The 14,779-nt window shown below is 37.5% G+C and overlaps 1 protein-coding gene across 1 annotated transcript; it reads right to left on the bottom strand.

Annotated features, from left to right (window-relative positions):
* Positions 1–601: 601 nt before the first annotated feature.
* Positions 602–14,357, bottom strand: smarcd1 (SWI/SNF related BAF chromatin remodeling complex subunit D1). The gene is made up of 13 exons (XM_077226018.1): positions 14,109–14,357; positions 11,313–11,485; positions 11,145–11,187; positions 10,685–10,807; positions 10,407–10,529; positions 10,207–10,323; positions 9,977–10,078; positions 8,823–8,984; positions 4,054–4,151; positions 3,832–3,967; positions 2,645–2,767; positions 2,032–2,133; positions 602–1,908 (listed from the first exon to the last, which is right to left on the bottom strand). The coding sequence occupies exons 1-13, from the start codon at positions 14,283–14,285 to the stop codon at positions 1,855–1,857; spliced, it is 1,533 nt and encodes a 510-aa protein (XP_077082133.1). The 5' UTR covers positions 14,286–14,357; the 3' UTR covers positions 602–1,854.
* Between the last annotated feature and the right edge of the window lie 422 nt (positions 14,358–14,779).

Consider the following 14,779-nt stretch of genomic DNA (forward strand, 5'->3'; position numbering starts at 1 on the left):
TTTTGAAATTAGGTTAAAACCTGGATAAGACTTGAAACTGCGAAGGTTAAGCTAATTATCTATTAGACAAGAAACGTGTCAATAGGGTTTGTAAACATTTTCATAATCTCAAAACTCGATTAAATACGTAACCTCGCGTAATTCGCAAAAACAGACACTGGCGAGACTCCTGAGGTAAACACAGAAACATTTCGTCGAGACGCAAGTAGGCATATTATCATTAATAACTGCTGTATTAGCCTATATAGACAAAAAATAAATGTTTCCTATTAAAAACGATATTGGACATGTTTGTGGTGAAATGTTTCCGAAATTAAAGATTTAGGGGTGCCAAAAGTGCCTCAGTGGATATTAACAATTGTTAAAAGTTTGACTATAATGTCGACAGATGAAATTTACACAATTTAGTAATTGATTTACTTCAGCTGAATAACATCACAATTTTTTCAATTCAAAAGGTCTTTAGTGTTAGGGTACCAAAATACAAAAGCTAAAAAAAATAAATAAAAATTACCTACATTATAAATCATAATAGATTTCGTATATTGCATCACCTCAGGAAAAAGATTGAGAGTGCAGCGAATTACACTTGACACTGATGTGAGCATCAATACAAGATAATCTTTATTATAACACATATGGCTAATAGAGAAATACAACATTTGGTCCATTAAAGAAAATAATGAAAAAAAAGATTGTAAAGATATAAAATCAAAGCAAATGCATGACTTTAGGAAAAACAACAACATTTTGAGAAAACAAACTACCAAAAATGTTAAAGTCTTTAGCACTTGACTTCTAAACGCTTTGAATTACTTGAGTGGAAGAACCCATGGCCTATTTGCAGCGCATCTATGAAATATTAAAACACTTGACAGTTTCCCAGACATGTTATGTGGGTTGCCATGGCCAGTTAGTAATGGCATTGGCAGGTTTTTCATGTTGTTCTTTCAGACTGACAAGTCGACTATAATGATAAAAATTAATCAAATCAACCATTAAACCATAAAGGCAATTCTCCAAATATATTAATACATATCACAGAGAGGATGGAGTGGAAGTACTTTACAGTTCAGGACGAAGCTTGTGACCGAAAGATCTATAATCATACAGGTCAATCAGCAGGACATCTAATCTTGTAAATCTAAAACGACTATTGAACAGATGAGTTCTGAAAAAGTCTTTTTTACTGAGCATTGCAGAAAACGTTAATCAGTGAGCTCTTGCCTTCAACGCCAACAGACATGTTCAAGGAACTTCCTCCGAATAATTCACAAAGCTGAGGTACTAAACTACATAATCCGTCATCTATGCTTATCTAGACTAGATCTTCATTAAGTTCATATTATGAGAACATTAAAATAATCAAAGACAATATTGATAATTTTGAAAATAACAAACAACGACCCCTCCAAAAAGTAACTGATTGCTAGTTGATTTGCTGATAAGGACAGCGGAAATGGGCTCAAACATTAGCATGTCTAAGAGCATTCGTATGACTTCTGATTGGAACTTAGTTATGTTATTAATAAAAATATCCAACAAAGTCTGTCAGTTTGGTCAGAAAACTACATTTTCCAAAATGACAGCATTTCAAAATCACTTTGAAAATGTTCAGTTGCATGGGAGGTAAAAACAAGGATGACAGCACAATTTCAAGGGGTGTTAGTTTGGCGGAGTCACAACAAAAATAAGGTCATTTCTGTATGAGGGGTCATTCCTGGGCAGCTACAGCAGGACAGCACAAGATAAACTGTAATATAACTGTAGTGATCAGCATCTGCAGTACAGAGCAGCAGGAAATTCACTACCCAGAATCCCCTCTGGTCCTGTATCTAGCGGCCGGAAGCTTGCTTATGTGTTTCGAATGCCAAGAGCCTGTTCCAGCTCCTGTCTCCTTTGCTGAACCTGAGAGAGTGAGATTATGTGAGAAATGTCAATAAAAGGAGAGTGATTCTTCATGTAACCTTTCGAGATTTCAAACAATATTTCACAGTGGCTAGATATGAAAACTGCATTGTAAAGTGTCACCTTTGAATAGAAATAACGGCACACGGCCTCCTGAGCCCAAGGCTGGAAGTAGAACTCGGCTCTCCTTTCCTCCTCCGGGTTTCCAACCACATCCGTCATCGTCTGCAAGGACACCGAATCCAGACATCAGCAGAATAAGACGCAGCGGTTACTGATTAATGACTTTTGTCTGGAGCAACCAACTTTCAGAAACTTGTCGCAATGTTCAATCCCAAGGAAATACATGCAACTGCTTTCCAACAGATGGTACTTTTTCAGACTGATAAATCACACTTGAAAAAACGGATGCAAGCTTTATTTTCCCTAGCCATTTAGAAATTCAGCATCTCATACAATTGCCTCTGAAACACCTTCCCATCCCCCAAAGTCATTACAAATCCAGTCAGTCCACTAACCAACACTCAGCTGAGCAAACATACAGATGGAGAAAGACTACAGATCCGGGCGAAGGTTAAACAATCTCTTCCGACTAGCAAATTTAGCATTTATGAACTTTGCCGGATGTATGAAACAAATAGGAATTTCCAACTTCACATGTCCACAAAGGCATGGTATTATTATATTACTAGGACCAAAAAAGTATGGTAATGAAGTGCACATTATTTGGTCTCACCTTCAAGTCTCTGCACTGCGACTGGAGCCAGTCATTGATGAAGCCCTGCGGGTCTCGTGCGAAGCTCAACATGAACTCCCTTTGAGTCTTCAGCTGGTTAATAGTTTCGATGGTCTCATGAATCTGAGGGAACAAGCAAACATGTGTGAGGGATCATATTTAACATTTTAATTAAACAACAGTTAGTTCTGCTTCACTACTTCAGATGTGTAGTCAAATGTGAACTTTGTTATTGAACGGCCGTATAAGAGCAATCACACTCAATCTTGCCTAACATCATTGAGGTTTTATTGTAGTCTGATCTTTCATCAACACAATATGTCACAAAACACAAAGTTCAACCACTGACTGTGAAGGACAGAGATTTAGACTGTTGCAAACTGACTGGGGAGCCAACTGGGTCAAAGGGGAACAACAAAAATGGTCAAATGTATGTGTGAAAGTTCACAGCACAATTTAGTCAAATCCGATTAAAAATCAATAAAGCTTATTAACACTAGTTGTTGCCAATATGGGTTTTTAAAATGCCTGGTGCCTGTATTTATAGAGCAAGGTGACCAATATAATTCCAATATATAACGCAAATTCTTGATGGCACATTTGGCGAAATTTCTTTATTAAACAAGTCAAAAGTATTATAATATTTGAAAACAAAATCAACATTAAACATACTTGATCCCTTAACATTCATTATAAATGGCTCTATACATGAATTTGGGCTGTATAAACTTTCAAAGAGGAAATGAAAGGAAGTGAACTTTCACTCACAGCTGATTTATCTTACTGACTGAACCAACTCACACTTTCTCAAGCTGAAAACCATGAGTACATAAAGCATGGAGTAACCGTGGCAACAATGTAACCACGGTGAGTCCGGTTGCCACCCCTGAAGTGGGTACTAGACTACTAAAGACTCAGCAAACAGAGAGGAATAAAAATTAAACATGACAGAGCTGATGGAAAGCAGGCCTCTTTTTCCTGGACCACTCCCTGTCTTTTATCCGAAACATAACCGCTCAAAAACATTCAGACCTGCGTGTTGCCAAGAGTCACTTTGATATGCAGCAGACAAGCACAGGATGTGCCAAAGCAACAGAGTGAACGAGAACAGAAGCGCTCTCCCCTGTGGCGATGTGCCGAACACTTTGAGGACTGTTTATCCAACCAGAACAAAGAAACTTTTGTACCTTGTTGTCGAGGCCTGCGATCTCCTGCTGACTGGCAGTGGACAGCAGGAAAGAATTCATCTGGGTCTTCAGGGTGTCGTCCACCTCCACGTCTATGTCGTAGCATGCCGTCTTCTTCTGGTCGTTGGGATCCACGCTGAGACACGAACGGATGTTCAGACATTACATCACAGATGAGGAAGAAATAATGATTTTGAGTAACATAACATTGCCGGCAGTTACCTTATGACGTGGTTGATGATGATTGGCTCGGGGGGCATCAGTAGTGCATGCAGCCGCTGAGGGATCTCAGAGAACTTCATCCTCTGGGTTTCAAAGATCTGAAAATGAGGAGAACCAGCAATTATTGGGTTTTAAAGATCTAGAACGAGGAGAAATGACAACTATTGGGTTTCAAAGATGTAGAACAAAAACAACCAGCGATAAATGGGTTTAAAAGAACTAGAACGAAGAGAACCAACAATTACTGGGTCTCAAAGATCTAGGCGGAGGAGAACCAACTATTATAAACATTTCAATAACTATTCTAAAGATCTAAACTGAGAAAAAGCATCAACTATCTAGGAGGAGAACCAACAATTGCCGGGTTCAAAGATCTAGAATGAGAAGAACTGACAGTTATTCTTTAGAAACTGTTTGAAAGCCAGCAGGATCAGAAATTCATCTTTCTTTCGATTCATGACTATTCAGTGCTACAGAAAACAAGACAACAACACTTTAATAACTGACACATGTGACAATAAAAGGTCCTCCTCTGCGTTTAAAAGAACTAGAAGAACCAACAATTATTCCTTAAAATAGATTTGAAGCATCAAGATTGCAGATACTATCCTGGTTAGAGGCATTTATACAACTTGATCCAATCAAACGCATATTGAACAGAAATAAGTTCCACTGCAAACAACTAGCTTTTGTACAACTTCCTGAAGTCATACAACATTTACATGCATTTTCAACTAACTATTTGGAGTTTTTCAATCTGCTTTGCAATCCGACTAATATTATGACCCTTTAATATCTTATTCTTATCTGCTATAAGAAAAAATATATATATTTCCACGCTTTTCAGTGGTGGTTGTTGATCCTGTCAATTTTTTTCTTTTAAATGTTTTAAAAGATATTTGAATTGCAATTTGTTTTTTATTCCAGGAATCTTTGATCAGATTTTTTTTTCTCTGTAGAATATTCCCACTGTGCGTGGTATTAATCTTTTTTAACATGCTCTGAAGCCCTACTGTTTTTATTATTGCTTAACACAAATTTCACAATTTCAATTCAATTCTTGTGATTTGATTCTGATCTTGATTCAATAAAAATTCCTTTGGATAAATAGGTACAGTAGATGCGTTAATGTGTTAATTGTTCTCCCAAAAAAAAAAAAAAGCCCTGTCAGCTGGTATTAAAGGTTAAAACCAACTCAAATTAAATATAATGCGTTTTATTTTATTTTATAATGCGTGTAACTAACATGCGTGCTATGGGTCATTAAAAGGCATCCTGAGGTAAATGTAACGTTACGTGACATTTGTTGTTCTCCAGCTGTTTTATGGACATCTTTCCACGGTTGAAAAACACTGATCGATCGATTTTATTACATTTCGGTAAGTTGGTAGTAAAGAGTAACAGATGATTGGTTCACGTGCCGCTTGAACTGAGATCTGCCAGCGTTCTTTCACGTCACATTTACAAGCGCCAAAACGGTGTTTATTGCTTGAATTTTGTAATAAAATTGACAGAATCTGAGAGCTGAGAATCTGTTTCATATCGATAGTAACCTGCTCTATCTTGTCTGTCGGTGTCAGTGTCCTCTTTGCTTCGCGATTTTTCTCTGCGTAAGAAAATGGATGTGTGGCGTGACAGTGTGTAAAAAGTGACAGAAATGCGTCTCTCACAGTGAACTCGTGAGAGTTGGCGGCCCTGCAGATTCAGCTTGTAGCCTAAATGTTTTCGGCGGGTGTGCTTCTGCTGCCGCGGTCTTGCTCATTTGCCATGTTGTTTGTGTATCTCTATCATGGCAAGCGCTGAGCCCGGTCGGAACTACGGGAGCCCAGATGGGAGCGTCGGCGGTTGTTAAGGAGAAACCCGATTTTCATTCAAAAAAAAAAAAAAATCGGCGTAAACTACACATTCGAGTCAATCGATAAAATCGATTTATCGCCCAGCCCTAGTTCCCGCACACTTTTTGAAGTCAAATTTAAGGCTTTTTAAGACCTGAAGAAATCAAAAATTAATACCGTACATTAGGGGTGTGCAATATTTACAAAAATATATTCCGATATTTTCAACGTTTTGTTGATAATAATTAGATGATATTTTACTGATTTTGTCTTTTGTGCTGGAGCAATGGCTGGTATAGGCCTGTTGTTGACAGCAGACTCAAAGATATTCATGTTTTTCATATTCTATGCAGTGGTCAGTTCACAGCAGTGACAGAAATGATTAATTAATGTGCAATATTTGCCACCTTAAACTGATTTCCATGGGCATTTTCACCTATATATGGACATTTTTTCTTAACTTATTTAGAGTTATGCATCACCTTTTATGTCAAATACCCACATTCAAATTATTCAAATTAAATTATACAGTAATTATACTCATTTATACAATAATACTTAATTACACAATAATTATACAGTACCACTGTTAACAGTCAAATTAAATAATTCAATCAAAATCCATCTTTGCAGTGCAGAGGTGACACAGAAGCGGCATAAGTGGCATTAATATTTACACTCCATTTACAATTATATAAATTAAGCTATGAGATAATTATTATTTTTTTAAATCAATATTTAAATATAAAATGATTTCTAATTTTAACTTGAAACTAAAACCGCCAGTAGGCGGCGGCAAGTCACTGTCTTAAGCGAGTTGAGGGAGTCATACATTCAACCGATTTGTTCAAATGGCTGTTTCATTCGGGAAAACAGCAAGTGATTGTTCATTGAATCGTTAAAATGACTCGTTCAAAACGCGGATTTCAGTCAAGAAATCATTGCTGTCTGCTGCATTGAGACTCTGCTACGGTTTCATTTTGAAATTCTAGTCGGCGAAATAAAGGGAAAACAAACAATATTGACAATATGGTGTCTAAAAAGTAACTCACAATGTTAATTTATTTTTAATTTAATTATTGTATAACATAAATATCGCACTTGTGCACGGGAAAACAGCACACACTGATGTGATATTCTAATATAAGAACATAATGTAAATATAAGACAAAAACTAATTTGGGGACATACCTATGAACTGCACACATCACGCAGTGAAAGCACGAGAGACAAATGCGATGTCAGCTCACAGTGCCTCGTACATCGTTAAAACAATGATTACAATATCATAATAGACAATACACATCGCACACCCCTACGCATAAGGAATGAACTTACAACTGAACTGACATTTGCCAACTTTCTTCTCTCCTCTCTCGCGTGCAGGAGACAGACGTTATTCTGCCTAGGGCTGCAACTAACGATTATTTTGATAATCGATTAATCGGACGATTATTTTTTCGATTAATCGATTAATCGGATAGAAATTAAATTAGATTTTTTTTTTTTATAACTAAATAAAACCGTAAATCAGGGTATTTATGTGTAAAAGTGTACTTTAAAAAGTGCAAAAGCCACACATTGAGTTTTACTAATATCAATATTTGCATTGTTTTTAATGATAATTGCTGATGGCAAGTTAACAAACATGATTATTGTTAAAAAAATGATATCCAACATATTATGTTTTAACACAATTTTTGTTAAAACAAATTTACACAGACATGTTGTTCAGATGTGAATATCTGAACTAAAAACAAACTAAAAACATCTAAAATATATAATTCATTTAATTTTTATTTAAAATTAATTATATATAAGGAATATAAGGATAAAGAATATAATATATATTATATATAATATATAAAAGAATAATATAAGGATAAATTGATTAAATAAATATAGAAAGACTGAAAACAATTGTGTGAACGTAGAGCCGCAGTAGATCGCGTTTGAAAAACAATTAAAACTTAGTAGACAAATGCTATAAAATGAGAACGGAATGGAGGTAACGTTACCCAGCAAGCTAACAGGCTTGAGTAAAGGACAGGAGAAATTATGCATTAGTGCACAAGCATTCGCTGAAAACCACTGAGTACAGTGACTAAAAAACAATATTTTACTGCTGCTGTTATTAACTGCCTTTATATTTAGTGCTTCGCTTTGTAAAGACCGTTTTAATTTAACCTATTTCTGCGGTAGCGCTATTTTAATCCATCACTTACGTTGCGAGCGAACTGATTGCGCAACCTGATGCTCGAAACAAAATACAGACATCCCAAGATCCCGGAAGTCCCGGGAGTCTCCCGCATAAGTCTCCCGCATATTGATTGCGGCTCCCTGATGCCCGCGAATTAGTTCAAACTCCCGAAATGAAATCTAAAGCGCGCAAGCAAGAGTGCGCATGCGAGACAGAAGAGACTGCTCCAAACCGTGTAGCGCGCGCGCTCGGCAGAGCGCCTGAGGGAGAGAGACCTTGCGTGTGTGTGCGTACCAGTAAACGCTCCCCGTGACGTAGGCAGACCAACTAATCGATAATGACATTCGTTGACAACGATTTTCATAATCGATTATAATCGATTTTATCGATTAGTTGTTGCAGCCCTAATTCTGCCGCAAACTGACACTTCAACAAGCAAATCCACAAAGATAGAATAATAAAAAATAATACGTACGCCAATTAGAAAACATTTAGGTATGTCTAAGTCGAAGTGTCATCTAAAATTTAAGACCTTTCATAAGTGAAAATAAGCCTTTATAAGACTTTTTATGGCCTTATATTTTAAAAATCTAATTTAAGACTTTTTAAAACTTTTTAAGGATCCGCAGGAACCCTGTTAGACTACATTCAGGAACTCACATGATGTTACTGTCATCAAAAGGCCTATGATTACATTGTGAAAAGCATCAAAAGAAAAACTCCATAGTCTTTACCTGCTGGAGGTATTTGTCACAGTTGATGAACTCTCGTTCATGAGGGTCCTGGAGTTTGTGGGTCTTCACGTACTGCCACAGAGCCTGAATGATCACGGGTCGGGTCTGAGTGTGGATCCCCAGCAACCGGGCCAGCCTGGGGTCCAACTTAAACTGAGGGGGCTTGAAAGAGATTGATTTGTCCCATTAGTCACATTCACTCAAAATACTACTGAATGAAACAGAAATCTAAAGAAAATATCATCCTGTAGAGACATTTATCAATGTGGGGTGGCACCAGGGTGCGAACTACGGGGGAGCTCGGCTCCCCTTAATAAGACATGGGCTCCCCTGAAAACGTGATTCGTGAAATTTTTGGGGGGGGGGTCTCAAAAAAATATTGACAATGTTTTATTTTGACGTGCAATTTCAGTTTTGTGTAATGTGATCATCGTGGAGTATTATGTTTAAAATAGCAAAAATATCATTCATGCATGCATGATGGCGATTTAAACCTATTCACTTCAATAAAGATAACTATACATGCTATTCTTGTCATGAGCCTTAAGGTGTGGTGGCGCTGTGGTGCAAATTCCAATCATGTTTAGTATGATGTTAACTCAAAGATTCGTAGAATAAATATAAACGGTGGAGGCCATTGATCTGCGCGCGAAGTCCTTGAAATCCATTCGGTGTTAAGGTAAGGCATGTTGTTATAGTTCTGCGTGACTCTCGATGTCTTAGGCCTAATTGAACGGATGAATTATGGTATTCTTCTGTAGCCTGACGAATCATTTAACCCTTGTTCAAGTCAAAGACAGCCTATGTAGCTATAGACTATTTGGGGATGGCTGTTTGACTTATCAATTTGTGTCGATAAAGTATAATAGGGTCAATCCTGTAGTGCTTGCATGGTGCATACACTTGTAGCTGTTATGTATCTTTGATCTTTGGAAGTCCTTGAAATTAATGGGTTTCAAAGCACAGCACCGCGCATTCCGCATCCTGTCTGAAAGGCGCTTCATTCCTCGGCACGCGCAAGTGCACGAACAACCCTAGCCCATTAGTTCGTATAGTTCGAACACTGGGTGGCACGACCTGCTGGTGGTTTCTCATGATAAATAAGGGTATGTTTGGAATAGCATACTTAGTTCACAGTACGTGTTTGTCATCACCTGGTAGTCCAGCATGAGCAGTACAGTACAGCGGACCCCAACATCTCCAGGCCTCTTCACTTGAAATCCATCGGTCTCCTGAGTCGTGGCTGTTCGGTGCCACTGAAATCAAGACAAAGACAATTTAATAACAGACAATTGGCACAAAAGTGACAACAAATAGGATCTAGTGGACAGTAAATCAATGCACTAAGTACTACTGTTGAGAAATGCACTATTCTGCCTCTCACCTCCACCAAATGATTGTCAGGTCCATATAAGTCTTTATCCAACTCGATCACTAAAGACTTGAAAAAAGAAGAAAACTTTCTCTTCTGCTTGGTGGCTTCATACTTGGACACAGCAGTCTGAGGAGGAGGAAAATAATCTTATTATCTTGTTGAAATAATCTTTTTGTACTTCTACAACGTCAATAAAGAGCCTTGCTTACATCTTCAAGAAGTCGTCCCTCCACACGCAGCTCCCAAGATGCAACGGTACCCTCGCCATCCTCTGCATCCGGTTTGGCAGGATTGAAGGTGTTGGAGATAAATATTCGTAGTTTTCTTTTTTGCTGCACAGAACAAACAGATGTTGAGTGACACCTTTCAATCAAATGCAGTTCAAGCACATAAATGATGGAAGCACAGACACATCTTTTGGTTCTTCTAAAGAAGTCAAATGACCAAACTATATCCAGAACAGTGTTGGTAAATAATCTGCATGTACCTTGATGGGTCTCTTGAGAGCTTCTTGAATATCGAGTCGTTTGCGCATGATGGTCTGGTCGAGCTTCCTCTCAAACGCCAGCAGGTCCATGTACGCCTGAGACTCAGGAACAAGTTCTCTGATCTAAAATCAAGTCAAAGAGGAAATCAACATGATCTAAAACAGCTTTTAAAACCATATCGAGCTGTTTTTATCACAATCAGCCACATCTTTAGTTATTCCCTTTTTGAGCTCAATTTCTTATTGCAATCTGACGCCAAGGTTTTTTTTATTTTCTTATTTGCATGGGTAGAAAAAGTATACAGGAAAAAAAGCAAGCCAAATGAGTTTTGCAAACAACCTGGTGTTCATCAAGCACTTGTACTGCAAAAATTATGCCATTCGTTTTACATCTTGAATGGTTTAAGAGTATTCAGACTTATTAGATGAGTTAAAAATAACAAATTTCATGGCCACTTACTCTTTGAGGTAGGATTTTATCTGCCATTTTCTTCTTCTTGGCACTAGAATGAAAAACAGCACCATTTGAAAGAGCAATGAGTTCAAATAAGCACTTCAAATGATTTCAGTTACTTACTAACAAAATCATTAGGTTTAATTCATCAATTGAAGGGTTAACTGGACTCACTGTTGGTTGCGATTCTGTTGCTGGACCTGCTGGATCTGATTTGGCGCCGGTCGCTTGCGGGACGGGTCCATGACTGGCATGCCAGGGCGGGACACAGGACTGGCCCCGTAACCTGGAGGCCCCATGGAGGGTCCCTGAGGGGTCATACGGCTGGCTGGAGGCATTCCTGGTCTCTGCAAATGTAGGAATGAAGGACAGTTATCTGAATGGGCGAAGACCATGAAATGCTATTTCAATGTAATTTCACTTGAATGTTAAACGAGTGGATTTTGTATTGGGGTAACAAAGGGAAATCACTATGTGAAACTGTTGTATTAACGGCAGCATTTCTCATTTCTTTTCTCTGATGGTTTACCTCTTGTTGTAAATGTCAAGAGCTGAACACTGGAGTCTATTTATGCTGGAAAAGGGCACTTAAAAGTGCACAGGCTGCCGAGTCCAATTTAGGACATTTTATCAAGTGCAGATTAAAATGCTCATATTGTTCCTCTGCACTGTATTTATTCCTTTAACCCTTGGTACTGCGTTGCCGTATGGCAACAATTCATTTCAACTCATTTCCTTGTTATTCAGAAAAACATACAATAAATATATTGCACTATGGGAATTAAAAGGTCTTAAGGTAGCCAATGATGTGCTGTTTTTAAGTCACATGACATTTGAATGTCCCGGAAATGTCTCTTTCCCACAGTCACCCTCACACTGAAGACACCTGTTGAAGTGCTCTATAAACCTCCTTTCTAAACATCTCTTATCAAGGGGGATTTTTCATAGCATATTTGATAAGTAAATTAGATATTTTTATTCACAAATCAACTGTCTAACATAGTTTTACTGTAAACTGGGAAAATATCAATGTTTCCATATGGCAACGCTGTACCACAGTGGAATTGCAGTGTATGTCCCCATTGGGATTTTTTTTATAGAAAGCAGCATCAACAATAAGATTGCAGTTAACTATTTATTTGAAGTGTTTATTGTAGTAAAGTTGTATTTATATATTGATAAATTGATTTAATCTTTTCAGAAAATGAATACAGCAATATTTTACGGGAGGGGCAATAAAGAAGAGTGCAGAGTAAGCTCTTTCATGTGACGAGAGTGAGGATGAGTAGCCAAGTTAATGGGAATAACACGGATTAAATGATATGGATCTATTTATTTTTGGTTTGCATGAGTTCTGAGTATATAAATCTACACATTTCTAAAATAAACGTGCATTTAAGCAGAAACAAATCAAAATTTAATAGAAAAACTACTTTTTTGACCATTTTACATAGTGGTACAGCGTTGCCATATGGCAATGTTTCCCAAGTACCTATATATATATATATATATATATATATATATATATATATATATATATATATATATATATATATATATATATATATATATTTCATGTAATATAACTTATTTGAAAAAATATTTCATGGTTAGAACATAATGCATACCATAGAGGGTTAAGTGAATCAAAAAACAACCTTGAATCTCAACTGAAACATGTGGAGAATGCAAATTGCACAATATATAATTTTGGGAAAAATGTGAAAACTATGTTTTTCTCCAAAGTAAAAGAGTAAACGGATTCAAGGTCTTACTGAAGGACATAAACAAGAAAAACAGCAAAACAAAACCTTCCATCCTTGAATGCAAGACATAGTCAGCACAAATTCTCCACATATTTCAAACTACCATTTTAGTGGCCCTAAAAGTAGCTTAAGTCACAAAGCACACAAAAATCATTGATTAGTAAAATAAGTGTCGCTAATCCCTGTACTCTTTATACAAATGGTCAGTGAAGCTTAAAATGCTCTTAGGAACACTTTAAATCATGCTGAGAACATTATAATTCTCAAATTCATCTTCTTTTTTCAATTAAACTATTTACTTAGAGTTAGGCAAATTCACCCTGAAGCCATCATATGACTTTCTTCTTTCAGCCACAACACAATCTGTGAAAAATATCCTGGATCTTCCCAGCTTTATAAAGGAAGTGAATGATATACCTTGATTTTGTAGCCCAAAAAAGCACATCCATTCATCTTAGAAGTGAGCCATAGGGATTCATTTTATGGATAGATGTGCTTTTTGGGGCTTCAAAATCCAGGGTAAGTTACCATGCCCTCCCATTATAAAGCTAGGAAATTGTATATGTTCGACTGAAAGAAGAAAGTCCTACACATAGGATGGCTTGAGGTTATATAACTTATGGGATCATTTTCATTTTGGGGTGAACTGTCCCTTTAAATTGTTTGCTGATAAAAGCCTATATTAAAAAAAATGTGTTCAGCTGGAAAAACAAAACAAGCAAAAAAGAAGCATTTCCACTGGTGGTCTTAGACACACTGCACCCATAATATACAATGTAACGTTACATTAATATCAACATAAACACACTGGCCATCAATGCAACCAAACCCATCTGGATGATACTCTTGTAGGCCCCACCAACCCACAAACCCCAGTGTTTATGCGGAGACTCTCCTTACACCATCAAAACTAACTGATGAATGTTTTTCTTTTTGTATATTTTAAGTTAAACTCGCAAAAAAATCGTATCTGGTTTAATAATCAGAAGCATGTTAAGTTTTATGCTGCTTTGCAGTGACCTACTCAAAGCAACAACACTGCGCACGCAAATCAATACAAAATATTCTGTTGAACCCTTTTAATTAATTTCAAAGATTCAGAATGTTTGGTGCATTGAATAAACACACGAATCCGTCATGCAAACATTAAAACAAAACCCCTCCGTTTAGGTTCGACTGCTTCTTTGTTCTCCTCGCGCCTTACCGGGTATCCGGGCATCGGTGATCGATACATATGGTTCTGTGGGCCGCCGGGTCCCATCCGTCCTGCAGGCGTACCGGGACCCATACCGGGCCCCGCACCGGCTACTGGCGGCCCAGGTCCTAAAGGGGCTCCGCCGCCTCCGGGTGTCGCAGGCTGAAAACCACTACGCGCCGCCATCTTCTCCGCGAGCCGCAAACGGACAAGAGCAGAGCACCACCGGTGTGAAGTGAACAAGTATCGCGAGAGTTGAAGAGCACCAACGATGAGCATTGACGGAGTTTCGCGAGATTTGAAGAGATCCCGCCTTAACACTGACGACATCTGAAGAATATTATCTGATCAATGTTTCTATTAAAGAATATGACAATAAAACCATTAAAGTCGACATTGAAGCCTTTCCTCGCCGTTAACCGCTATATTCATAAAAGATTAAATGTTTATTATTAATAAGAATTAAATGGTTTTATAATAGTAAAAATGCTAGTAACCATGTTTTTTTTTGGCGGATTGATTATCATTTGTATAACCACAATTTTAATTAGTTTAGCAAAACCACGGTTAATTTGTGGTTACCATGGTTTTACAATAACCATGTTTTGTTGTTTTTTGTAGTACAACCATGGTAAGTTTTCGTAAGTGGGCTACAAAAACATTGACTCTTGGGTTGTAAG

Source organism: Siphateles boraxobius, unplaced genomic scaffold (genome assembly GCF_051911475.1).
Source record: "Siphateles boraxobius isolate OS27281-9 unplaced genomic scaffold, OSU_SipBor_1 13, whole genome shotgun sequence".
NCBI lineage: Eukaryota > Metazoa > Chordata > Actinopteri > Cypriniformes > Leuciscidae > Siphateles > Siphateles boraxobius.